This window comes from Panthera pardus, unplaced genomic scaffold (genome assembly GCF_024362965.1).
Source record: "Panthera pardus isolate Hobbes unplaced genomic scaffold, ASM2436296v1 HiC_scaffold_4, whole genome shotgun sequence".
Classification (NCBI taxonomy): domain Eukaryota; kingdom Metazoa; phylum Chordata; class Mammalia; order Carnivora; family Felidae; genus Panthera; species Panthera pardus.
The window spans coordinates 18324059-18350651 of record NW_026526969.1 but is presented as its reverse complement, the minus strand read 5'-3'; the positions used below and the strand labels follow the sequence as shown (position 1 = coordinate 18350651).

The 26593-nt window shown below is 61.7% G+C and overlaps 2 protein-coding genes across 19 annotated transcripts in view; one reads left to right on the top strand and one right to left on the bottom strand.

The window, feature by feature from the left end:
• TSC2 (TSC complex subunit 2) overlaps positions 1–20750 on the bottom strand; it is a 35956-nt gene extending 15206 nt beyond the window's left edge. For 16 of the 18 annotated variants that reach the window (XM_053893718.1, XM_053893712.1, XM_053893714.1 and 13 more), the window contains exons 1-21: positions 20616–20749; positions 20007–20173; positions 18929–19015; positions 17416–17526; positions 16489–16633; positions 15381–15498; positions 14878–14926; positions 14382–14507; positions 13993–14066; positions 12587–12713; positions 11691–11834; positions 10943–11080; positions 10203–10306; positions 8237–8318; positions 7104–7259; positions 6576–6692; positions 3664–3786; positions 2588–2694; positions 2244–2394; positions 941–1063; positions 304–438 (exon numbers count right to left, since the gene is read on the bottom strand). In XM_053893718.1, coding sequence (XP_053749693.1) covers positions 304–438; positions 941–1063; positions 2244–2394; positions 2588–2694; positions 3664–3786; positions 6576–6692; positions 7104–7259; positions 8237–8318; positions 10203–10306; positions 10943–11080; positions 11691–11834; positions 12587–12713; positions 13993–14066; positions 14382–14507; positions 14878–14926; positions 15381–15498; positions 16489–16633; positions 17416–17526; positions 18929–19015; positions 20007–20144 — 2355 coding nt within the window. In that variant the 5' untranslated portion in view covers positions 20145–20173; positions 20616–20749. Of the gene's footprint in view, positions 1–303; positions 439–940; positions 1064–2243; positions 2395–2587; positions 2695–3663; positions 3787–6575; positions 6693–7103; positions 7260–8236; positions 8319–10202; positions 10307–10942; positions 11081–11690; positions 11835–12586; positions 12714–13992; positions 14067–14381; positions 14508–14877; positions 14927–15380; positions 15499–16488; positions 16634–17415; positions 17527–18928; positions 19016–20006; positions 20174–20615 lie in introns of all 18 variants that reach the window. The other 2 variants (XM_053893713.1, XM_053893725.1) reach the window with 1 other exon arrangement.
• A 38-nt stretch (positions 20751–20788) lies between these two features.
• On the top strand, positions 20789–26276 carry NTHL1 (nth like DNA glycosylase 1). The gene is made up of 6 exons (XM_019468201.2): positions 20789–20987; positions 21953–22179; positions 22900–23070; positions 23880–24039; positions 25870–25975; positions 26050–26276. The coding sequence occupies exons 1-6, from the start codon at positions 20804–20806 to the stop codon at positions 26171–26173; spliced, it is 972 nt and encodes a 323-aa protein (XP_019323746.2). The 5' UTR covers positions 20789–20803; the 3' UTR covers positions 26174–26276.
• Positions 26277–26593: the final 317 nt, after the last annotated feature.

The following is a 26593-nucleotide window of genomic DNA, read 5'->3' as shown; positions in this document are numbered from 1 at the left end:
TCAGCGCTTGTCCTGAAGCCAGGGTGGGACAAGCAGGCGGGGCTCCACAGAGAGAAAAAATGCCGCTGCACGTGGGGTCGACAGTCGACACCGCATTAAGCCCACACCACCCGGAAGGGAACGCAGGAGCGCCATGCCAGCAGGGGTCCGGCGGCCAGGGGGGAAGCAAGGCCAGCTCCCGGCCAAGCAGCCACCCGGATCATGAGAAAAACGTCCGGCCCGTGCGGCTAGAGCAAACATCCTGGGACCCAGGCTTTCCAATGCCAGCACCATGAGCTCACCTGTCCCTCCCCCACCTGGTACCTGTCTGGTTTTGTCCAAATAGTTATGGTAAGAGATTAACGCCGTCAGCACAGGAACCACAGCCAGGTGCAGGTCGGTCCTGGAGAAACCTTCCGGGGTGCCTCGGAGCCGCTCCAGAGTTCTGGGACCTGAAAGCTAAAGACCCAGGCCCCCCATGTGAGGCCCGGGTGGATAGCCAGGCAGACTGCTAGGGGGCCGAGGGTGCGGGAGAGCCCGTGAGAATGCAGGTCCGGTTTGAGGAGGGCTCGTGAGCCCAGGGGGTGGGGCTCTCCCACTTCCTTTTCTGGCCAAGGGTCTGCCTTTTCCCAGAAGTGTGCAGCAGGGGGCGCCCACGCTGGTGCGCTAAGGACAGTCGGAGAGGGGATGAGCGTTGTCACAGGAGCCCCGGTGAGGGGTGAGGAAGACGGCGGAAGAACTCAAAATACCACATCTGGCTCACGAGCCCTTCAGTGAGGCCTCTGATTTTCCGGCCCCTGAGCTGGGGAAGGACAGGGCCCCACGCGCGATGTGCGCTGCACACAGGGGTCTGTCTCTGGGGGAGACCGCCCTCTCTGGCTTCCACGGTTGACCTCCCGGGGCCTCACGGTCCTTGGGAGGAAGGCACCGGCTGCGGCCCCGGTGTGGGTGGTGACGTTACCATGGAGCAGAGGGCGGAAGACAGCTGGTCGACGCTGCACGGGGACGTGAAGATGAGGACCTTGAAGCGCAGGGACTCGGGCAGCTTGCCGAGAACAAGCTTCAGCACCTTCCAGTCCGTCTCCTGCAGGAAAAAGGGCCGTTGAGCAGGGACCGTCTGGGCCCTGCAGACAGAAGACGCGTCTCAGGGCCCGAAGCGCAGTCTGAGCTGGGCAGCTGCGTGACCTCTGGACGCCCTCTGTGCCCGCAGCCCGAGAAGCACGTGCCCCTCCGAGAAAGTTCACTCCGGCATGACGGCGGCCGCCCTCCCGAGGCCAGGCTGAGCGGGAGGCCCGGTGCACGGCCCCTACCGCCTCTCCCCTCCGAGCTGGCCCCGGGACTCCCCACACCTGACCGCCTCCCCGTGTGCCCACAGTGACCCACAGGCTGCCCGTCCAGGGCACGGCGCCCACGGCATGCTGACTGACGCCCACCCGGAGCACAGTGAACATGCAGCAAGGAAAAAGCTCATGTACTAGCTCAAAGAGAAGGCGGCAAGCGTTCCTGAACAATCTACAAGCCCACACACACACACTCTAGGACCTAAATCCACCTGGGCACACGGCAATGGGAAAACCGTAGCCCCCTCCGCAACTTCCACAGGCCGCCACCCGTAAGCTCAGTGGCCACCAAACCAGAGAGCCACTCCCCAGATCCCACCTGTGACTCGGAGGCCTCGAGACTCTCACAGGAAGTGTCCGACGGCAGCCATTAGTGCCAACGCCCAGCGCCCCCAGGGAAGCCGCTTCCCTGCCCGTGGCCTTCAAGGGCTCACTGAAGCCCCCACGGCTTCCCAGCCCCACTGTGCCACATTGCTAGCCGCCCCGGACCCTGTATGGGAATAGGCCTCTGCCCCTCCCCTTCCGTGTCACGGCCCCAGCTTTGCCTCCTGCCGCCAGAACTGCACCTACCCTGCCTGCAGGCTCGGCTTACTCCTGCCACTGGAACCTCTCACCTGCCCCTCCAAGTGCCCCCAACCGGGGCTCAGTGCACCCGAGTCTCCTTCTGAGGCACACCAGTCCCGCGATCCCGGCTATCTGCCTACCCGCCCCCACATCATACCACAACCATCGCCCAGAGGCAGGAAGGTCTCCTCGGTTCCGTGCCCAGCCCCGGGTGATGGCTGTGCACGGCGGATGCTCCCGGCTGTGACCCTGGGGTGAACCTACCAAGGTCGCCGCTACAGAGACAGGCACCATGCCTCGTGGGCAGCACCAACCACCGCTCGGTGTGCCCTGGCTCAGCTGAGGAACCAGCCACCCCACCTGCTTCAAGCACTGCAGCAGGACCCGGAAGAGCAGGGAGTAGGGCAGGGAGCCAAGCCGCACAGCGGGACCGGCAGGTGCTGGGCCGGATGGCCCGGTGGGAGGCGACAGGGGGCCGCTGGCCTTCTTCTCAGAGCCTCTCTCTGGCTCCCTGTGGAGACAAGTGGCAGGAGCCCTGAGGCCGAAGCCCCCACTCCACGGGGTCAGGACAGGTGCTGGCCCCCGGCCCCGCCCCACACTGTCGTCAGGACGGCTCTGGACACTCGCACAGACCCAGGGCCACCCCAGGGCAGACGGCGGTGGACGCCACGGCCCGGAACTGGAGAAGCAGGGCTGACACGCACGTGGAGTCGCAGACGCAGTAGGGGCTGAACCTCACAGCCCCGTCCTTGCTGGGCAGGCCGAGGCGGTGCAGGGAGTCCGCCCTCAGCAGCAGCAGGAAGTCAAAGGCCTGCAGAGAGAAAGCAGGGTCCAACAAGGCAGGGACAACGCCGGGCCGTCCACTCGCACCCAGGCACCTCTCAGAAAGGGCCGTTCCCGCTAACAGCCAACGCGCCCCGACTCCACTGTGCACAAAGAGGCACCGGGGCCGAGACGCAGGCCTCCCTGCCTTCTCCGTCAGAGCCCACGGAGGTGCGCCCTCCCCACGGCAGGGACAACACCAGGGCCTCATGCCAGGCACAGCGGGGCCCGCCCCAGCGACGGAGGGAAAGGGCATCTCACACGCCGGCCGGGCAGCACCACGCAGCCCAGGGTGCCAAAAAAACCAGAACCCTGCTCAGGTGCTGTCACTTCCTCCAATGAACAACAGGTCACTTAACTGGGCTGCCCAAATGACAAGAGGCTGCCTGACACGTGGATGCTCTAGAAGGGACCAGCGTTTCTGTCCCAGAGGCCTCTGCTCAGCGGTGCCCTCAGAACAGTCAGTCTGCCAGCTTGTTCAGCAGCAGCGACCCCCCCAGACCTGGCCCCGCCCCGCCCCCCTCCAGCCCCGCCCCTCCACCTAGCCCAGCCCGTAGCCCCGCCCCTGCACCCTACAGCCCCGCCCAGTCCCATCCGCACCCCGCCCCCAGAGACTCCACAGCCCCCGCAGAGACGAGGCTGTGGCTGCGTGCCACCCTGAAAGACAGTGCAGTCCCCTCTCTCTGCCCACACCTGAGGCCATGGGAGGGCTCAGACTTGCACACGCAGAGGCACACGCACTGCAGGCAAAGGGAGGGGCAGCAGCTACCGGGGAGGCTGCAGCCACAGCTGGTGCTAAGGATGGAACGGTCCGCCAAAGTCCCCTCCTGGGACCACCTGCCACCTCCCCGGAGTGAGGTCCCTGATGTCACCAGCAGGCCCCCAGGAAGGGACCGTGGGCAGCCCTGAGGCGCAGCTTGTTCCACTACGGCCACCGACAGCCGGCTGGCCCTCCTACCTGCAGCCGGATGCTACTGGCGATGGGCAGGGCATAGCCGTGCTTGTAGTGGAGCTGCAGGTGGCTGACGAGGGTCTCGTACACACGCACCGCGTGGCTGGCAGGCAAGGCGTACAGCTTGGTCTGCGGAGAGAGCACGCCGCTCGCTCGGAAGGCAGCAGGCTGCAATGCAGCCGTGCGGCCAGCACCCTCATGCCCAGGAACCAGGACAGGCCCTCCCCCAGTAACTGGGAGGGGTCTGCCATTCCCCGGAAGGCACAGACCCTTCAAGCCACTAATTCCAGTCCAAGGACTTCATCCCATGGACACTCCACATGTGCGTACTCTCAGTTATGGGGAAAAAAATCAGGAACAACGACACGTTCACGCCCTCAATGGGAACTCTCCTAATAAATCAGGAAAAACTGTCCAATGGCCCACCACTCGGCAACGTGGGTGACGAGACCCCCGTGGGCTGGAAGCACGTTCTCTCTGCCACCAGGAAAGTGGACAGACCAGGCGTGAGGCGCCGGGGTGCTCGAGGAGGGTAAAGGGGCCCACTCACCGGCCACCGGGCTGTCATCCCACTGTAGCCCCCTTCCTGCCCCACCTCCCTGATAGGTGAGCCTGGGAGAGGCCAGGTGAGACTTTGGTGTGGGGGGCTTCGGGGTGGCATGGGCCGCCCAGGGGCAGCAGGGACCCCGCTGTGGTCCGTGGTACTCTTGAAGAGAACAGTGAGGGCTTAAAACACATGTCACTGCTATTCTTTTTAAAGACAACTCATTAACAAAACAAGGTGGGGGGAGGGAGGGAGCCGGACACAACGCTGACAACACAGGGGCAGGTCCAGAGAGGACAGAAGAGGACGGGACGGCTGCCTGCCTGTTCTGCAGGAAAGAGAAACAATCTAACTCTCTGCTGTGTGTATACTGTTTAAGTGATGCATAAATGACTTATTAAGTTGTTTTTTACCGTTTATTCTTAAGAGAGAGAAAAACACAGAGCATAAGCGGGGAAGGGGCCGAGTAAGAGACGGACACAGAATCCAAAGCAGGCTCCAGGCTCTGAGCTGTCAGCACAGAGCCTGACACGGGGCCCGAAGTCACAAGCCATGAGATCATGACCTGAGCCGAAGTCGGCCGCTTAACCGATGGAGCCACCCAAGTGCCCCATGGATGACTTTTTAATTACATTAAAAAAAAAAAAAAAAAAAAAACGGCCTGGCCCCAGACTTTGCCACAACTAGGAAACAGCTTGGCTCTGTGGCCCCACCCTCAGGTCTCCAGGGCTGGGGTCCCAGTTGAGGGTAACAGATGGCCTCTCTCACGTCTCTGCGGCAGGGACCTGGGGGCGCTCAGGCCACAGGCCCCTCAGCCCAGCATGCTCCCTCACACGTCACGGCGGTCAAGAGAGCCGGGCCCCCATGAAGGGGCACCGGGGATGGGCTGCCCGGCTTTCCTCCCCCAGTTCACGCTCGCACACCAGAGCGTCGTCACGGGGAAGCGCTATGGGAAACTGCCACGCCCTCGAACATCTCATGAACTGCAAGTTTCCGAGGCAACTGACTCGAACACTCTGCTTCACGGAATACTGACACCGGCAAGTAACCTCAACACACACTGTGGTGCTTTGAGACGGACGGCAGAGCCCAGGCGGAGGTTGTCTGGGGCGTGAAGGGGGGAGGCCACGGCCCCAGCGACCCTCAGGGACACGGGGGGGACAGCCACGCCACAGGAGGGCGAGGACGTGCTGCTACGACTGAGGGAAAGAGTACGTGCCGACCCTCTAACTGGCAACCAACTCCTGTTCACGGCGTGCAAAGTGCTCTCGCGATTCAACGAAAAGACAAAGACCCAGCTAAACAGCGAGCAGAAGATGTGCACACGCTTGTGCCCAAAGTGACACCAGTGACCGATCGGCACGTGAAAGGCCGCTCGTCACAGGCATCAGGGGAAAGCAGGTCAAGCCACAACAAGGTAGCACTTCCCAGGCACCCGCACGGCTACACTCAAGAAAAGCAGAAGAGGAGTGCCGGGGAGGATGTGGAGGAAGTGGAACCTCACACCCGCTCCCGGGAAGGTCTAACGGAGCGAGCCCAGAGGAAGGCAGGCTGGCGGCTCCTCAAATGAAGCACAGAGTTACCGTCTGACCCAGGATTCCTCTGCTAGGTGGGAGCCCCAGAGAGACGAAAACCTATGTCCACACAGCAACTCGTACAAGAGTATTCACAGCAGGGTGATTCACGAGACTCAAAAGGTGGAAAGAACCCATGTCTATCGAGCGACAAAGACGACGCAGGCAAGGCACACCGGCACGTGACTACGAGCCGTGGATGTGAGAGGAGGAGGCACGGACGCCCGCCGCCACGGGGAGGAGCCACAGGAGCTCGTGGTGTGGGATTCCATTTCTGCGAAATGTCCAGAACAGGCAGACCCACAGGACAGAAAGCGAACCAGAGGCTGCCAGGGGCAGGGGTGCTGAGGGGAGGTGGGGGGTGGCTAACGGGTGCGGAGTTCCTTCTGGGGAACGAGGATGTTCTAAAACCGTAGTGATGCCCACACAACTCTGAAGATACTGAAAAAGCCACCAAACCTCACACTTTAAGTGGATGAGTTACGTGGTTTATGACTTACATCTCAACAAAGCTGTTCAAAGAACCCCAGCGCCCACGGGGCCAGCGTCGATGGCGGGCCTGCGGTGAGAGCTGAGGGGACAGTCCCGGCACTGACTCAGGGGCATCTCCATACAGACTGCTCTGGCCGACCCTGTCCACCCCTCCCCGCAGCTCTCGGGAGCCCCGCACCCCACGACCAGAGGGGTCTGGGTCACTGCCAATTTGCCCTCTGCGGCCCCCAGGGGGTGCCCGGGGTCCCAGGAGACGCATCCCGACAGGCAGCTGGCCGCCGTAACCTCCCAGAAGAGCAGAGGCCCACCTGAAGGATCACCAGGAGCCCCAAGACGGCAGTCTTCACATCCTCTAAGGAGGCTGAATATGCCACCACATCTCTTTCCTCCAGCTCAGGGGGTGCGGAAAGGGAGCGGGCCATCACCTTTAGAGAGAACACGTGTGCTCACCTTCGCGGTTCAGGCCTCCCTCTGGCAGCAACCATCAGACCTGATACTTTCTCCTGTTTCTCAAAAGCTGCATTTCACACACCTGAGGGACCGACCGTTCAGAAACTGCAACGTATTTCAGCATTAAAAGAAAAACGCGCTGGCTGTGCAACAGTACTGGGCCGAAGCCTGCTTCCAGGCCGCACCCCCCAGGAGACCCAGCTGCAGGCCCGGCCGGGTCTCCAGCGCTGCCCATCCCTGCCGTGGGAGGAGCCCTGCCTGCAAGGCGCACCGATCGCCCTGCGGAGAATAGGGGCAGAGAGCCCAGAGTCCAGTGCCGCCTGCAGGGCTCTGCCACAAAGAGGGGTCCCTCTGGCGGCCCAGGTACCCGCCAGAGGGGCTCTCACCTTCTCCACAATGTCCAGCAGGCTGTTGAAGTGGTGGGTGTGACAGCCTTCGGCCAGGTCCACCAGCAACTGGGTGGCCAGTTTCCGGACTTGGGGGTCTTTGTCCTCCGGGATGTGGGAGAGCTGAGAGATGACCACCGAGCTGATCAGCTCCTCCTGTGGCGGCACAAGTGGGCACACGTGAGCCACGTGCGGCAGAGGCGTGGCAGCATCTGAGGGATGCTCTGCGTGGCCGGGCCCAGGCCCAGGTGAGATGCAGCAGTGAGCGTCCTGGCTACTCCTGACATTCACCGTCACGGTTCAGAACACTCCTAGGCGGAGGGCCCCCTGCGTGCGAGCACTGGGGTAGGAAGGCCTCGTTCCTGACATCAGAGTCCGCGATAACCGGCCACAAGAGCTTTCACGGCCACAGGTACAAAGCACCACAGCAACAGAGAGCAGGACAAGACCGACCCTGACATGAGGGAGCAGAGAACCCAGAGGGCCTTCCTGGAAGAGGCAGCAATGAACTGGGTTCCAAGGGACAAAGATGCAGACAAAGGGAAAGCTAAGAGGGTAGCAGAGGGCGGACAGGTGCTGGGAACACGGGCAATGGCAGGAAGGCTGGCTAAGGGAGAGGGGCAAAGCCTGAAGCGCACCTCCTGGAGGAAAGGGGACACAGGCAGGGGAACAAGGGCAGGGGCACACGGATGTCTCTGAAGGACAGATGGACTCTGGCCACAGACCAAGTACATGATGGGCCGGAGGGAAAAAACTGGCAGTGGAGACACAGGCAGGGCCTGGAACCACCGAGGTCAAGCTGGGATTAGAGAGGGTGACACCGAAGCAAAAAGAAAACGTCCTCACGCAAGACTGTGTCCAGAATCTTTGTGTTTTAGGTGACTACTGGGGCGAGATCCCTGCGGGCGGGAATGGAGTCAGGGCCCCTCACTGGTCTCTAGGCTCAGCACAGGCCAGGCAGGGGGCTCCGGACAACAGAAGGACGCAAGAAGTAACAAAGGAGCAAATGTGGACTTAAGAAAGCCTGCTACACAGTCCAGGGCACACCCAGGAGACTCGCAGTGCCCGCACAGCTCACAAACGCACCTCGAACCCACTGATCCCGGTGTCCCACCCCCCACCAGGACTCGTACCTCATAGAACTGCCTGTTGATGAGCAGCACAAAGGACAGGACGTCGAGCACCTTGATGCGCACAGCACTGCGGGATTCATTCCTGGGGGCAGGACACGGCTGCTAGAGGCGGTGGTGGGCAGGGGCGAGGGAGCACGGCTGCTAGAGGTGGGTGGGGTGAGGGAGCACGGCTGCTAGAGGTGGGTGGGGTGAGGGAGCACGGCTGCTAGAGGTGGGTGGGGTGAGGGAGCACGGCTGCTAGAGGTGGGTGGGGAGAGGGAGCACGGCTGCTAGAGGTGGGTGGGGCGAGGGAGCACGGCTGCTAGAGGTGGGTGGGGCGAGGGAGCACGGCTGCTAGAGGCGGCGATGGGGGGGAGCACGGCTGCTAGAGGTGGGTGGGGCGAGGGAGCACAGCTGCTAGAGGTGGATGGGGCGAGGGAGCACGGCTGCTAGAGGTGGGTGGGGAGAGGGAGCACGGCTGCTAGAGGTGGGTGGGGTGAGGGAGCACGGCTGCTAGAGGTGGGTGGGGTGAGGGAGCACGGCTGCTAGAGGTGGGTGGGGAGAGGGAGCACGGCTGCTAGAGGTGGGTGGGGTGAGGGAGCACGGCTGCTAGAGGTGGGTGGGGAGAGGGAGCACGGCTGCTAGAGGTGGGTGGGGCGAGGGAGCACGGCTGCTAGAGGTGGGTGGGGCGAGGGAGCACGGCTGCTAGAGGCGGCGATGGGGGGGAGCACGGCTGCTAGAGGTGGGTGGGGCGAGGGAGCACAGCTGCTAGAGGTGGATGGGGCGAGGGAGCACGGCTGCTAGAGGTGGGTGCGGCGAGGGAGCACGGCTGCTAGAGGTGGGTGGGGTGAGGGAGCACGGCTGCTAGAGGTGGGTGGGGTGAGGGAGCACAGCTGCTAGAGGTGGGTGGGGAGAGGGAGCACGGCTGCTAGAGGTGGGTGGGGCGAGGGAGCACGGCTGCTAGAGGTGGGTGGGGCGAGGGAGCACGGCTGCTAGAGGTGGGTGCGGCGAGGGAGCACGGCTGCTAGAGGTGGGTGGGGCGAGGGAGCACGGCTGCTAGAGGCGGCGATGGGGGGGAGCACGGCTGCTAGAGGTGGGTGGGGCGAGGGAGCACGGCTGCTAGAGGTGGATGGGGCGAGGGAGCACGGCTGCTAGAGGTGGGTGGGGAGAGGGAGCACGGCTGCTAGAGGTGGGTGGGGCGAGGGAGCACGGCTGCTAGAGGTGGGTGGGGCGAGGAAGCACGGCTGCTAGAGGCGGCGATGGGGGGGAGCACGGCTGCTAGAGGTGGGTGGGGTGAGGGAGCACGGCTGCTAGAGGCGGCGATGGGGGGGAGCACGGCTGCTAGAGGTGAGTGGGGCGGGGGAGCACGACTGCTAGAGGTGGGTTGGGGGGAACACGGCTGCTAGAGGTGGGGTGGGGGGGGGGCACGGCTGCCAGCCTCAGCCTCCACCAGGCCCTAGCTCACCTGCAGCCTGAGTCTGAGGGCTGCCCCTGGGCCCCAGCCCCCAGAACCACGCACCTCTGCAGCAGGGTAGACCCCAGCCCTTGGAGAGAGGGTCTTTTTACACAACCACTCGACAGGAAGAAATTAAGTGCAGGGGCCTCAGGGGACTCTGTCCTACTGGAAAACAAACCTTTTCCTGCACAGGGAGAACTAGTCCTTTCAAGATTGAGAAAGGAGGGCGCCTGGGTTGTTCAGTCAGTTAAACGTCAGACTCTTGACTTCAGCTCAGGTCACAACCTCACGGTTTGTGAGCTGGAGCCCTGTATCGGGCTTTGCACTGACAGCATGGAGCCAGCGTGGGGTTCTGTCTCTCTCTCTCTCTCTCTCTATCTCTGCTCCTCCACTTCCACTCGCGCGCATGCGTGCTCTCTCTCATAAACGTTAAGAGATGAAAAAAAGAAAAAAGGGAAAAGGGAAAGCCCTGACTCCCTATGTGCCAGACTGGGCCCAGAGCACAGACACAGGCCTCCAAAGGCTCCCTACCGGAAGAATCTCTCCATCAGTAACTGCAGGTTGTGAATCCAGCCGTCCTTTGCCGGATGGATGGACTGAGCCCTGTAGGTTATTAAGTTTAGGAGGGAGGACTCCTGTCAAAATAAGAAACACCTGGCATTAAGGAGCCGCTCTGCCCTCGGGGAGGGTTTCCTACACGCAGGCGGGCACACACACACACACGCGCACACACACACACAAATACACATATGGCCCGTGCTGCTGGCCTGGGGGGGCATATCTCCTCAGTGACGCCAGCCACTTGGAGGCCCAAGGTGGGAAGTCTACACGACAAAGGCTCTAATGGCAGCAGTGAAAATTCATTTAAAAACCCACATCAAAGCCTTGGCATCAGGCTGTATGTTTCTGGTGCCAACACAAAGCCTGTGGCCCAGGGGCAGACGCACCAAGCAGCAGGTGTCCCTGGAGCTGGCCAGCACCTTCCTCCAGACAGGTGGGAGGAAGCTGATGGTTAGGCTAGCACCGACTCTAACAGACCCACGCTCGCTCGGCTTGCTGATGCCCCAGCAAACTTCCCTGCTGGAGCACAGACCCCAGAAAAGCAGGAGCCTGCTAGCCTTTTATCTCAAACTCAAGGAAACTGGTTTCAGACCCGCAGGGCCATGGCCCCCAGAGCTGAGGGGTCCCACTTCTCCCCCAGAAGCCTGACCTAAACCAGCCTCCTGCCCAAGCACCAAGGCCCCGCCCAGTTGAGGGAGAAGAGGTCTCACCGGCCTCTGGTCTGCACATCTCTCAACGAGCTCGAAGTATCTCTCGTGCGAGCCGTGGAACTCATTCTGGTCACACAGCTCCTCCACTGTGGTCAGCAGGTCATGGACGATGGCTCTGAGCTCCGGGCTGTCCAGGCTCTGAAACACCAAAGTGCAGTCACACAGAAGTGACTTCCGCTCCACGGGTCTGGCCCAGCAGCCAAGCCCTGAGGGACGAGAGTCTGGTCGCTGCCGAGCTCCAGTCCTCCGCCCGCCGGCCTGGCCGCCGGCACACCACCCACCCTAGTCCCCCAGGAGACCCAGCCCTAAGGCCGCACCAGACACAGCCTCGTCTCTTCTGCGGCTCCCGTGCCGCCAGCATTGCCCCTTCCTGATGTGGCCAACGCTTCCTCCAAAGCTACGCTAAAGCCACGGGCGGCATGCTGAATGCTCTGGGGAGCCACTTACGGGCCGTGAAGGGGATCGACACCAGCCTGCCCCCTTGCTCGCCCGCATGTTCCTGCTCCAAACCATGGAGCAGCTTTGGCAAAGCCAGCCATCCTCAGTGGGCGGCCAGATGACACCACTGAGAAGCATCAGCGTGGCCTCAGCAGACTTGGGGGGAGGGGAGCAAAACGCACAGGGGGCCGTCCCCCGGTGAGGTGAGCCTGCCGCACCCGAGGATCCACAGCCAGCTGGGAAGGGCCCTGTGGCCGGCCAGCGCCCGGTCGCGGTCCGCCCTGGGCCGCCGGCCATCCCGCCGCCTCACCTGGAGCTGCCGCAGCAGACGTTCGATGATGTTCAGCAGGATATCCCACGTCACAGCCTGGAGCTCCCTCCGGTACTTCTTGATGAGTCTGGTGATAGACAGGACGATTTCATAGGACACCACCTCGTTCGGACAGGTCATGGCCTGGAACGAGAGACCTGGCAGTCAGCCTCTGCCTGCTCATGCATAGGGAGCCCCCCTTCACACGGCCCTCCAAACCTAGCTTAAGAGGCTTTAGGGGGACTCGGTCCCCACACTTCTGTCACGGCCACAGAAAGAGGATCTTAGGAGCCTGCAAGCATTTTCTACACCGGCTCCAAAGGGCTGGACTCAGCCAGACCATTAACTACAAATTCTGGGCCACTGGCTCACCAGCCTAGCAGAATGTGAAAGCCACCCTGGGACAGGCACTGTGCAGGGACCGCACCTTCCACGCCGCGGGAGGCAGAGGCACGGCGGGAAGAGCGCTCGGGAGATGGAGCGTGAGCCTGGACACGACGCGGCGGCTAAGAGGATGGTGTGACGGTCCCAGCTCACCAGGGGCCGTGACGGCTGTGTGACAACGTGCATGGCAAGCGCTCTGAACACTGTCAGCACCGTGGCAGCGAGCTACTTCGCTGGCCTTGTGCTACAGCAAGAGTGAGGTTAGCGCCTGACGAGATAAAACCACCAACCAGGGGGAACCTTACTCGGTTCTGATGCTAATTTACAGAAGATAAAGCTCGTAAGATACGACATTTGCTTGAAGATAAAACCTTCCAATGATCCTAAATCTCGTCCCCAAGCTGCAAACGGCACCTCAGCCCCTGCAGTAGGACCCACCTCGAATGGGCCTGTGCCCGGCCTGTGACTGTGGAGTCCCCGACCCTACTCCCTGCGCACAGAGACCACCATACCTCGTAAAACGACGGCAGCACGGATGTCGGGGAGTTCTTGAGCGAGTAGAGTCGGTGCGCCCCCCAGAGAGCCATGCCCACAAAGAACACGGCCCCTCTCAGCAGCGGGGCATCTTCCATGTAGGCTCTGAAAGCGTTCCGCAGAGAGAGCAGAGGTCAGCGGAGCCCAGGCGGCCTCCCCGAGGCCCCTGCTCTCACGGGCCAGAAGCAAAGCTGGCAAAGAGGTGGCGGGGAGGGAACACAGGCCAGTAGCAACAACCAGATTCAACGTCCTAAGCGATGCATTGGCCCCACACTTGCCAGACACCAGGGCACGAAGGTGAGAGAAAAGTCCCCAGCCTCCGGCTGCCGAAGTGTAAGAGGCACACGTGCGAACCAGAGAACCACAGAAGGAAATGCCAAGTTTCTAGCTCAAATGACAGCTAAGAGAGGAAGCCACGGGATAGAACAAAACCGGCTCAGGGGTGCCTGGGTGGCTCAGCCGGTTAAGCATCCGACATCAGCTCAGGTCATGATCTCGCAGTCCATGAGTCTGAGCCCCGCATCGGGCTCTGTGCTGACAGCTCAGTGCTGGAGCCTGCTTCAGATTCTGTGTCTATCTACTACTCCTCCACTCACTCTGTCTCTGTCTCTCAAAAATGAATAAATGTTGAAAAAAATTAAAAAAAAAAGAAAGAACAAAACTGGCTCAGGCGGTCAGGAAACCAAGGACCATGCTACATCAAAACACATGCAGAAGCTCGGCCAAGGTCACGCCAGCAAGAGGCGGCAGCATGTGCAGAGGCCTCGGGCGGCTGGGAGAAGATCAAGGACAGGCGAGAGGCCCACGGGCTGAGGCAAGGCGGGCCACCCAGGCCCTACCCTTGACGGGGGGTTTCGTTCTTATCCCGAGAGCAGTGGGAGCCACCCTGGCTCCGAGCAAATGGTGCCACAGTCCCATGGTGCTGGGAAAAGGGCATGGAGTTGCTGTGCGGAGGAAGGGACTCCAAGAGGTCACGAGAGGGTACAGGAGGCCAGTGGGGAGAGTGGGGGGCAGAGGGGTGGAGGCCCTAGATGGGGAGAGACCTGTGACAGCCTGACTGTGGGAGGTGAGGGCAAGGGCCTTGTACCAGGATCAGCAGTGAGGCAGCCTCCCCGGAGGAGGCCCGAAGTGGGGGTGGTAGATACGGGTTCAGTTCTGGATGCTCTGACTTTCCGGCAGAAGAGAGGACAGGGACCAGGCACGGGAGACATAAGCTGTGGCTTTAGTGCAAGCTTCTGGAGCAGGCACCAGAGGGACAGGGAAGCTCCCTGTGAGCCTCTGCTAGGCAGGACCCAGCACAGCCAGCCTGCCCAAGGCGGCTCTGTGGCCGCGGACCAAGCCGCCTCGCCCTCACCGGTCCCCCCAGGGCCCTGCCCACACTCGCCTGTCCTCCATGATGCGGCACATGTTGTAGATGGCACTGTGACCCAGGTGGGTGCCCAGAAGATTACGCATCAGCTGGGAAACACAGCACACCATCGTTAGAGACCGGCAGATAGGAGCCCCGGGCCCCGTGGGCCAGCCTCACGCAGCCACTGTTCTGGAGCCCTCCAGGTCCGGCTGGCCCTCCACCATCGCCTCCCAGAGGCAGCAGCTTCCAAAATGCCCCCAAAACCCTGACCTCAGCTCAACCGCCTGGGAAAATGCTACTGGATTCCCCTCCCCAGGGCACGGTCTGGCCACCTGAGACTCAGATGGCCATTCACCGAAGAGACGGGCCTTGTCCTATCCATCCAGGAAAGAACTGTCCAGAACAACAGCTAAGACCCCCACCTTCCAGCAAGGCTCACAGAGCTCCTTGACGTTGACGGTACGACAGAGAGTGACAATGAACAGGGGCAGGCTCTCAGCCGGCAGACAGTTGTAGCAGACGACGGCGTCCAGCACCTGCAGAGAGACCTGACGGGGTGGAGAGAGGGGTCACGTCGGCCCTGCCCCACCGCTCACCTGCAGGGGGGACACCCTCAGCCTCCTTCCCGCCTTCGTCTAGTCAGTAACTATCACACCTCCCCACTGCCAAAGCGGCCTTCTTAGAACAAGAGTGACGAGTGTCACCCGTCACTGTGGGTCATCCCACCCTCAACCATGACCCCCACGGCGGAGATCATCCAACCAATCGTGCTTCCTACTATAGCCAGCCCAGGGCCACACGACCAGCGAGGGGCAGTGCAGGCCTTGATCCCAGAGCTTATGCTGTCAAGCACTATGCCAGCTGGCCTGCCCGGAAGGAGAGGGAGAGGAACCGTCCCTGGGAGGACCAGCTACTGACCTCTATGTCCACGGAGGACACAGTCTGGACACACAGCAGGCAGATCATGCTGTTGGAAGAAATGCCAAGTCAGTGGAGGGACATTTCCCAGAAGCTGCGTGGCTCTGTCTCGCTTTCTGGTGACTCTGCAAGTCCCCCTTGTAGGAAGGACTCATCCCCCTTAGGGCTCCGCTCACCCACTGACAGGTGCCCGCTCTGTGCCAGCCACTGCTCAGGGCTGGGCACACAGACCAACAAGACCCCACCCGTGCCCTCGCGAATTTCATAGAGTGTTTTGAAAGAAATGATACCAAAACTTATAGTCAAGAAACATCGGGCAACGTTACTCGTCTGTAAAAGAGAAAATGCTATCGTTTTATTAACTGAGGTAGAAGGTGGCTGTGGCTCCTCCAACCTCTCCCCTCGTTTGCTGACTTCAACAGCTTTGTTCCCAACACAGAGTAAAATAAAAGCCCGAGGCGGCAGGACTGCGGTCGGAGGAACGTTATCGGAGCTGCTCTTACTGGACCATTGATGCGATGTATTCATCCAGGTAACAGCTGTTGAATTTGACCAAGTTCACAAGCACCAGAAGGAACTCTGAGGACAGGCCGATGTCCATCCACTGCAGCACAAACCCAGCTGGGGGGAAGGGGAGGACAATATACTGCCCACTCCCCTCCTCCCCGGGAAGACACCCCAGTCCCTCTCACCGCAGCCAACCGCAGCCCTGGCCCCCGTGCGACAAGACGCTGTGCACGGAGCCGACAGAGGCTCGCTGGAGCCCAACAGGTCAGCATGTCACGGACCCGGGAATTTACCAGCCCCCACGATGCACTGAGGGCATCTAGGCTAAGAGGCAGTAGCAGAGTTTGTGCATTTGATGCTCAGAGCCCAGGATGCGGGGCTTGTGAGCATCACCAAGCACGCATCCAGGAGGCCAATTCCTGGCCCCCTACCCCTCCCCGAGTGCCTCCCAACAGAGACAAAAAGCCACTCTTGACTACTGGCCAAATAACCTCAGAAAACCTGAGGACAGGCTTCAAGTCAGCACCTGTCCTGGGGACCAACTGACAGCTGAGGCCCATCTCTGGCCCCGAGTCAGACTGACTTGTCCTTCCTCTTCTCTCCACAGCAGTGATAAGAAACCTCAAGTCCCAGAGAAACGTCACCACATCAGGACAAGAGAGGAAGGCCAGCCAAGGAGAGGGCTAGGAGGTCAGGCCCGGAGCAGAGGACCAGGAAGAAGACATGGCGAGATGGCGCCAGCGCCCCAGAAACCCCAGAAATTAGGGCACTCTAATAAAACAGACTGATGCTGGGTCAGCAGCACACTCTCCCTACAAAACACTCAGACCACCTGCCGCCCCGCTAAAAGGCCTCACTCTCCAGGGATTCTGAGCCAGCGGGGCTGGAGTGAAGCCCAGGACTGTGCATCTCTAACAGGCTCCCCGGGAGACGGGCAGCTGATCTAGGTTGCACACAGGTGAGCGGAACCTCGCAGTACCGCGCCCTCTGCAGGCCATCCCTGTAAACTGCAGCACTCGCTCTCGGCCTCAGCAGCCTTGCGGCAACCCGGATCAAATTTGATCCCCAATGCCAGAGAAACCTCACACCCGACACGGCACCCACCCAGTTCTTCTTCCAAATATGTGATGTGTCTCCCATTGTCTGTGAGGGCCTTGAAAACTTCCAGTCTTTCGTGGAGATCTTCATTAGAGGGGTAATCCTTGATGACCTTAAAGAAGAGGGCCCTGAGAACGCCCAAGCGGTCCCCCTGAAGGTAAAACCACAAGGTCAGCAGTCCTGCCAGGACCCCCCAGCTGGGATTCCCGAGCAGCTATGGGCCGTGCAGGAAGTACACTGGGCTCCAGGACTCCTGACCCTGGGACCCTTTCTCCTTCCCACAGAAAGGACTGTAGGGGGCACACTGGGCACATCGGAGCAGCTCCAGATAGGTGTGCGTATAGAGCACCTACTGTGTGCGAGCTCCGGGCACGGTGGTGGCACACAGCAGGGGACAATACAGTTCTGGCCCTCATGGGGCTCGTGGCTGGGAAGAGACACGTCTGTGCCCCCACGATGACAAATACAGTGTAACCGCACTGGGAGGCGACAGGCCTCTGCAAGCAGCTGGAGGACCAGAGGAAAACTCCAAGAGGGAAGGGTGCCTTCCAGACAGGAATGGTGAGGCCGCCCGCAGTTCTAGGGAAGGCTGACGGCAGCCGGGCAGGGGGATGGGGGCAGCCAGAGCACATAACTACCGTTCCCTCGTGGCAGGCACGCCCCTGACAACTTACACGAAACGCCTCACTTACACCCCAAAACGCTCCTGAGAAGGAAGGAACGAGCACCCCCATTTGCAGGAGAGCCAGGGGGGATGCGCACTCAGGCGGTCCTGCTGCGGAGCCCCTGGGAAGCAGACCCCCCCCTCCCGCCCGCACCCTCATCAAAGGTGAGAGTCCACGCACGGCACAGCAGGGGCCGTCAGCGGGCCGCCCCACGACACCCCCCCCCCCCACCCGTCCCAGCTCCGCCGGCGCACACACCCGCCGTTACCTGCCCCTGCACGATGGCCTTCAGCAGAGCCAGCACCGCATGCCGGGCCTCCGGTGGCCGCTCTGGCTGCAGCATGTCCTCGACGGCCTTCCAGAGCGCTTCCACTGCATGCTGCCACCAGCAGGGAGGGGACAGCAATTAGGGTGTGCTGGCCCCTCAACTCAAGGGACAGTACCACGAGCAAAGCACAGAGCGGAACAGTCCTTTGGACGTAGAACCCACTCCTCTCAAGCCCATGCCTCGTATACTGGGCACAGCCCCCATGACCCTGAACCTGACACAGGTGTAGCTCCAAGCTACTTAACCCCACAGGTCCCGGCCACAGCCTGTGGGGAGGGAGGAGAGCAGCAAGCTAGGGGAGTCGTCCCGGTTGCCCCAGAGATCAGCCAGGAACCCCCTTTCGAGCTTGCCGAAGGAGTCTCAGAACCAGGCGGTCCCAAGTCTGCAGCCTGAGGCAGAAACCCCGCTTCCCTGGCTTCCCTGTGTACACACACCAGCTGAGGGCCGCCCTGAACCACACCATGGCCAAGACCTCCGTGTGGGCTTCTGGAATCTGCCTCCTCTCACTAAGCCCCACTCAGCGCACGGAGAGGGATCCTATTCCCCACAGCTACCCAGGGTCAGTCTCTCACACGTCACCTTCTCTTCTCCACGTTAACCCTTCGACCAGGGTTTCCTGACCACTCACCCTTTCCTGGGCTCACTTCTCTTAGGAGGGGACTAAAACGTCTCTTAGATGTTGTCTCATCGACATCCTGACTACTTCAGCATACTCTGGAACTTTCTCCTCCTTTGTCCCATGCTCAACACTCCTAGTGATGCAACCTAAGCCACAACAACAGGCAGACACCGAGCCTGTGGACTCTGCCAGCCTCTCGGGCTTATCTGTCTACTCAGGCGATTGCAGCCGGGCCACTGCCTGCCCACACCCACAATTTCCCAACACAGATGCCTACTGTCACATTTATTCCGGCTGACGAGTAGCCCGCAAGTTTTAGACGACCTGCCGTGGACATCTTGGTCGCTCTCCCCTCCCCCTTAGCAAATGCCAATCTGCTAAGTCCAAGTCTCCCCCCAAGTCGCTCATGCAAACTCGGGACAAGGCTGCAGCAGAGCTCTTGACGTGCTCTCCTGACAGCTGCCCACTCTGTCCTCGGGATGCCCGGAGAGAGCCCGCAAACATCTGCCCGAAACAAGCAGACACCTCTCCCCAGAACACACCAGGACTGCTAAGCCTTGACTCACGCTCTTTGCTGACGTTCCTTCACTTCCCTGCCCCAAGCACGTGTTTTCAGTCGCCGTAAACCCTTTCTTGGAGCTGCTGGAAACGTCTCAGTCCCTCCACGTGTGACTGACCCCTAAGAGTTAGACTCCACGCGTTTCCAGAAGACTCCCCATCACTAAGATGCAGGTTAAGCTTAGCAGTTAGCGGCCAACCCCGTTCCCAGAAAGAGCCGAACAAGCCCTCCCAACAGCTCCCCGCCATTCAGCAGCCAACTGAGGCCGACCTTACCTCTTCAAACTTCTTCGTTTTTGCAACTTCACAGATCTGCCCTATCACCCGGATGCGATTGTTGAGGCCACATTCAACGCTCAGCTCCTGGAGAGACACGAAAGAAGGCAAGGGGGCCGGTGCTCAGGCAACAGGTCTCCACAACCGCCAATCACAGACCACGCCGAGAGCTGTACCGCATCTCCCACACTGGAGATTTGCTGCGGGTCCTTCTGGAATCAGGAATCGCCGGAGTTTACTGCTCCGTCTCAGTGGGGTGACCACAGACCACTCCTGCGTTTCTTTGCGTTGAGATGAAATTTACATAACAAAATCAGCCGTTTGAGGAATTTAAAACTGTACGATTCAGTTTTTAGTACATTCACGCTGCCCGCAACCACCTCCACTAATTCCAGAACATTCTCATCACCTCAAACCTGGGAGCAGTCATGGCGCGTCCCCCGGGGCCCCGACAAACTTTCTGTCTCTGTGGATTTACCTGTTCTGCCCACTTCACAGACATGGAATCACACGCTACGTGGGGGCCTCTGTGCCGGGCTTCTCTCACTCGGCACGTTTTCAGTGTTCACTCACGTTATGGCAAGGGTCAATGCCTCATTCCCTTTACGTTTTGCTTACAGGTTCACCAGCCGATGAACGTTTTGGCTGTTTCTGAATGGGAAACTTCACAAGGGCAAAAATCCGACATTTATAAAACACGGGGCCAGGCGTGTGGTGGAAGGATTCACACCACACACACGGGAAAACAAAGACCCACTCACAAATTACCAGTTAACACCTGGCTACCCTCCTGATCCCAAGGGGAAGCCGGCCATGGCATTTAGGCCATGTCCGTAGGATAGGTTTTCCTGCACTAACGCCTGAATACTACCTCTAGTGTGCTGGACCAAGTCCCCGGGACCCTGACTCCCTCAATCTCCGAAGGAAAGACATATATGCCTCTGCACTACTGGGGACAGCAGCCCTGAGCAGCCGGTCGCCAGCAGCCCATCTCCGGCAGAAGCTGGTGAGGGACCAAACCCAGCCTTCCCCGCATCTCCCGACAGGCTGGCAGGACGGACGCAGGCAGCTCACTCACTCTCAGGATTTCCGCCGTGATGATAAATTCCGTCTGCTTGCCCTCTGCAGACCTGGGGTTTGGCCGCGGGGTTCCCAGTCCAAACAGAATCCTGAACTTCTCCTTCAAGCCTGAATCCTTGCTTGTCGGCTTGGCCATGGTGGGCAGGGACGCACCAGAGGCCGCCTCTGCGCCGAGGAAACGAGCAGAGATCTCAGGAGCAGCTCCCCTGCACCTGCCCCGCTGCAGACCTCCGGGACCCCAGGACCCCCAGGCCTGGCCAACAGCAGGCCGGCTGCCGCGCCGCCCGACTGGGGGCACAGGGTGGAGTCCCCGACGTTCGCCCCCTCTCTCTTCCCCACGCGGGGGCGGCCTGTCGGGGGGTGGCGCCGGAAGCAGGGAGCCCCTCGCACCCGCTCTGTTTTAACACCAAGGAGCGCTCGCGGCTCCAGGCTCCGGCTGCGGTGGGCTCTGCCGAAGCCCGGCACCCGGGACACCGCGGGGTCCGCCCCCGCCGCCTCAGCGCCGAGCAGGGCCCCCCGGCGCGGCCGCCTCCCCCTGCCCCATCGGGGTCGGGCCACACCGCGGGCCAGGACGGCGCCTGCGGTCGGGACGCCGCGAGCCACTCACCCCGCGCCGCGCCCGCCGCGCGCCACGCCGCCCCGGCGCGGAGAAGGGAGCGCACCCCCGGCAACCGCCCCCCGCCCCAAAACGGGCCGCCGCCGGAAGCTCGACCCGCACTTCCGGCGGCGGGCGGGGGCCGAGGGCGGCCGCCGAGCTTGCTGGGAGTCGTAGTTCCGGGCCGCTCTCTGGCGGAAATGCGAGGGCGAGCGTCACGTAACGTGGTCGCGGGGGCCGCCGGGAAGTGTAGTCCGCAGGACTCAAGCATGAACGCGACGGGCGTGAGGATGGTGACCCGGAGCCGCAGCCGGGGCCCGGGGGCCGGGTCGCGGGGGGGTGGGGAGAAGGCCGCGCCGCTCTGGAAGGGAGAGGCGGCTGCAGGTAGTGCCGCGCCCGGATCGGAGCCTGGGGAGAGAAACGGGGGAAGGGGCCTGCAAGGGGCTGGGGACTGGGGGCTGGGATTCGGGGTCGCTCCCACGTGCGGCCCTGGCTCCCACCCTGCGCCCTGTTCCTAGGACACAGGGACAGGGGTCCCCAGGGACGGGGTCCGGGCGCTCCCACCTCCCCCATCATCGTCCTGAACTGGAAGCCTGCCCCGAGATATTCCACTTGTGCCAAGCTAGCTGTGGGCCGACCAGCCTTATCCTCATAGCTGCTTCCCTCTCAGAGAGACCAGGTGCCGCGGGCACGTGCAGCAGGAAGTCCTCTTTCCCGGCTGGCTAGCGGGTGCCTCCCGGGGGGCGTGGTCTTCGCTAGGTTTATCCTCGTAGGCATTAAGGACCTAGGAACTGTGGGGTGAGCAAGACCCACAGGTCCCTGCAACGTGCCCTGCGGGGCGGCCAGAGGGGGGTTCTCATAGGCACCCAGTGAACTTAGGGGTAGTCCAGACAGGGAGCTCCACTGTGATACAGGCATGGCGGAAGCACCGGGGCAAGAAGTCTGTGACAATGGCCGCTAGGCAGGAGCTGTGATGTTGGGGTGGAGTTTGGAGTTCGCCGCGAGTACAAGGAAAAAGCAATGAGGAGACTTAAGCAGAAGTGATGCAGTCTGTTTTTGGGCCAGAAATTTCTCTCTGGCGCAGTGTGGAAACTAGATTGGGGGGGGGGGGGGGCACCATGGCAGAGGCTGTTGGTAGAGTCCTCCTGTGCTAACGCAGACTTGGTCAGGAAGGCAGTGGCGTAAGGAGGGCTGAGTCGTCCAAGTGTGGCCTGCAGAGGCCAGAGCACCCCCGCTGCGGTAGATGGTTGTGGAGTGAATAATGCTGGGTGAGTAGCAGGTAGGGCACCACCCACACCCCACCCTCACCTGTGGCCCCTGCTGAAGGCTCGGAATGGCACTATTTGCAGAAGGAAGGAAGAGCCCCAGCCCTTCGAGGCATCGGCGGAAGACACAAAAACTGAATGTGGCCTACGATCGCGAGGAAGAAGACACCAAACCCCCCAGGGCACCAAGCTGGGAGCCCCGGGACTGGCGGCAGCAGCTGCTGAACATCCGCGCCATGAGGAGCGGGAAGGACGCACCTGTGGACTGGCTGGGGGTTGAGCACTGCTACGACTCCGACGCACCCCCAAAGGTAGGCCGGGGCCCCAGCCGCCTGGGGACGCCCTTCTGGACAAGACGCCTGCTTCCTCTCAGGCCTCGGGCAGGGCACAGCCTGACACGTGGCAGCTCGCTGCTGACGCCCTCACCTGCAGGACCTGGAGCGCCCGCCGGCATCACCTGCTTCATGGTGGCCGCTCAGCAGGCCAGGACTACCTGTGCCCCGGGCTTCCTGCTCCGTCTCCTACCAGCAGAGGCCCAGGCGCAGCAGGCCAGCTCAGTAGTGTTTGCTGAGAGTTCCTTCCACTTCATGGCCTGGAGCCTGATCCTTAGACGAGCTCGCTTCTAATCCCAGCCCTGCTGCCAGGAACCTGGGTGCACGTAGTTGTTCGGGCTTCATCTGCTCACGTGTGACACAGATGGTGTTACGATGCAGTCACAGGCACACGTGCAGCCATTGGCTGTCGAGCACCCATGTGCCAAGTGGGATTCTAAGCGCTGCGATCGTTCTCTTAAACCTTCCAATGATCCTGTGAGGTAGATACCGTGGTTGTCCCCATGTCACATGTGAGAAAACAGAACAACGCCAGGCCGGACCCCGCATGCACTCGGTTGGCCAGGGTGGGTGGAAGGTGGACGCCCTACGGGTTGCCCAGGGTCACAGGTGGAGGTGGTACAGGGTTTGGCTGGGGCCCGGCCCACAGTGAGCGCCCGGGACCTGCCACTCCCCTGGTCCCTGTCACTGTGCAAGCAGGTGCGGAGGTACCAGGTGCTGCTGTCGCTGATGCTCTCCAGCCAAACCAAAGACCAGGTGACGGCGGGTGCCATGCAGCGGCTGCGGGCTCGGGGCCTGACAGTGGACAGCATCCTGCAGACGGATGACAGCACGCTGGGCACGCTCATCTACCCCGTCGGCTTCTGGAGGGTGAGCCCACCGGCCTGGGAAAGATGTCAGGAAGCTGAGGGGAGACCGTGGGGGTGCAGGAGGCCAGGTGGGGCATCTCAGGCCACGGGGACCTGGATGTGAGTTCCCGCTGGAGCCCCTGCCCCACTGACCAGCAGATGGACCCAGGGCTGTGGGGCCTCCCTCCTTGGCCTTTCCTGTTTGCAGCCCACCCCTTCCTTCCTCCACCTCCCCACCCAGCTGACTGGCGCTTCCTCTCCTCCCTGAGGCTACCCACCTCTCCCTTTGTTTACTCCAAGCCTCCCTGGAGTGCGTCACCCTCCTCTCTGGAGCCCCTGCAGGCCATGGAGCACTGGGTGGCGAGTGGGCGGATCTGTTGAAGGCAGCCAGGCGGGTGGGGCCGCTTCCCCTTGGCACTGGCGTGGGCCGCAGTTTTGTCAGATGGTTTTTAAATAGCCCTCTCCACGCAGGCACAGAATGGGAACCACCCAGCTGGCCTGGCGGCTGGAGGGGGAGCCCCAGGCTCCAGCCTTCCTTCCTGAAGGCCCAGGTGCTGCTGAGCCATGGCCGGCCCGCTTAGCCTACTTGGTTTCTGGGAGAATGACGGGGCAGGGGACCTGGGCTAGACCCCACACACATGTCATTGGCCCAGGCGGGTGGGAAGCAGACAGGCTCATTCCCTCGCCTCATTCTCACCTCCTGGCAGGATGATGCAGACAGGTGCCTCTGAGGGTGTCTTGGGCAGGTGGCAGGCAGCTCTGGGCACCTGTGGCTCTGCCTCGGGACTCCACTGTCCACTTCCGGGGCTGACCGCCCCTTCCGCCTTTCAGAGCAAGGTAAAGTACATCAAGCAGACCAGTGCCATCCTGCAGCAGCGCTATGGCGGGGACATCCCAGATTCTGTGGCAGAGCTCGTGGCACTGCCAGGCGTTGGACCCAAGATGGCACACTTGGCCATGGCGGTGGCCTGGGGCACCGTGTCAGGCATCGGTGAGTGGCATACACCCACAAGGAGGGTGGGGCAGGGTTAGCTGCCGTCGGGGCTCCCCACGTCCTATGATCTGCAACCCCAGCTCACGTCTCCTCACCCCCAGCTTAGCCCAAGGGGTCAGAAAGATGTTTCCAGCACTGAGCTGGGCCTGCCTCGCCTGTAGATGGGTACTCGTGGGAGGAGATCCTATGTGCTGAGCACCTACTGTGTGCTGGGCTCTGAGAGGCCCTGGGGACGGACTCAAGGTCTGTGCGTGGCATTGTCGGAGCTGGCCCAGTCTGGGGCAGCTGAGCAGACTTCCTGAGGCGGTGATAACTCAGTCAAGAGCTGAGGAGTGAGGCGGGGCTGGCCAGGCAGAAGGAACAGCATCCACAAAGCCGTCAGATGGGAGAAAGACCGGTAGGAGGCTCGAGAACGGGCATAGGCAGGGGAGGCACGGTAAAGGCAGGGGGAGCCTGGGGAAGGAGAAAGGGCTGGGGATACAGGGAGGAGGAGCTGGGGGGGGAGCCCCTCCTGGAATCCATTTCCTGACATCGGTGGCCCTCCGAATGAAGACAGACCCCAGTTAGGGTGTTGCTAATGTTTCAGATCTTTGCCCAGAGTGTTGGGGCTTCTGAGGCCGGGCAGCGGTAGCCTGGCCAGCCCAGAAACCAGGGCTTGACCTTGATTGCTCTGTGTGTCCCCACCCCAGGCTCCTCTGGAGCTCCTGCAGGAGCTGGGGAGGAGGTGGGAACTTCCCCAGTGCTTCCCCGGCTACTAAAGCCTGGTCCCTGGGGTGGGGACCCTTCTGAGCACTGCGCCCAGATGGAAGGGCCGCACAGGGCTGAGGGCCCTGACTGTGAAGTTAAGGCTGGAGCCCCGGCAGCCCCAGAGACTGGCACTGGGCCAGGCAGGGGGCTAGGTCGGAGCCTCCCCGCTCCCCACTACCCCCACAGGCTTCTGCAGCCGCCAGCCTCTCAACAGATACTTGAGCTTATCTTGACAGTGGCTGTCCTCAGCTGCCTGAGTCCCAGGAGGGGTCCCGCAAGGCTCCTGGGGGAAGGGCCCACAGCCCAGGCGACCCGACTTTGGGAGCAGCAGACACACCAGGAAGAAGTGTCAGATGTCACCTTTTCTGGTTGTCTGTGGGCATGGCCACCTGTAAGGAGAAACTGGGAAGGGTAGGCCTCTGGGTGACAGGCGATGTGGTCACCTGTATGTTACAGAGGAGGAAACTGAGGGTTGGTAACCCACCAGTGCGACCCCTATGCCTGTGTGCTCTCCCTGTGCTCCCAGGGTGCCCTCCGTCAGGGTCTGGGGAGGGCCTGAACCTTTTTCCAGACTATCGGTAGCCAGGGGGAAGGAAACAGATGTGGGACTCACTTTCTCTTTTGCGAAGTAGAGACAAGGCGGGGACTGCCGCTGGCAGGAAGGAGGAAGCCCCCGTGAGCAGGTGCCCAGGCCAAGCCCTGTGGTGGACCAAGCCAAGCCCTGGGGTGGAGCAGGGGCTGTGGCCCAAGTAGATGACAGCTGCAGGTGGCCTGGCCACACTCCCTCTGTCCCGACCGTGCAGTGGCAGGTGCAAGCTCTGTGGCTCGGGACCTCGAGCCAACCCTCTGGACCCAGCTGTGACCACCCGGCCTGGCGCCCACAGCCGGTGCCTAGACCAGGAGGCACTGCTGCACCCCAGATGGAGGGCCCAAGCCCTGTGGCTCAAACCCGCCCTCTGTGCAGTTCTGGGCCCTGCATGGAAGCCCAGGGCCGAGGTGGGCCTGGGGCTCTGGGCAGGGACTGGGGCCGTCGGGGCCGGCAGGCGTGCCCTGTGCTAAGCAGGTCCTGTCTGCAAGCAGCGGTGGACACGCATGTGCACAGAATTGCCAACAGACTCGGGTGGACCAAGACGGCGACCAATTCCCCGGAGAAGACTCGTGCTGCCCTGGAGGAGTGGCTGCCCCGGTGCGGCAGGGTAGGGGCGGGCAGGGCTCCCCTCAGTCAGCCGCCCTTGCTGATGCCCCCCTCCACCTTCACAGGGAGCTGTGGGGCGAGATCAACGGACTGTTGGTGGGCTTCGGCCAGCAGACTTGTCTGCCCGTCCACCCACGCTGCCAGGGCTGCCTCAACCGGACGCTGTGCCCGGCCGCGCGGGGCCTCTGAGGACCATGGTGCTTCGGCCCCGGATGCCGTTCTGGGTAGTGCGCTGCGTGCCTTTGCTGGGGAGCCCCAGCCTGTTTGTAATAAAGCTTGGGAGTTGTTTGCAGTTGGGGTCTGAGTTTGGTTTTGGTTTTGGTTTTTTTTTTTAAGTTTATTTATCTTGAGAGAGAGCACAAGCAGGGGAGAGGCAGAGAGAAGGAGAGACAGAATCCCAAGCAGGCTCTTTGCTGGCACAGAGCCTGATGCAGGGATTGAACTCACAAACTGCAAGATCATGACCCGAGCCGAGGTCAAGAGTCGGACGCTTAACCGACTGTGCCACCCAGGTGCCCCCGGGGGTCTGGCTGTTTCACCCCAGGGGTTTGGGGACAGACTGGGAAGCACGTGCAGGAGCTGTGTTGCCTCTGCTCTGGTGTCTGAACT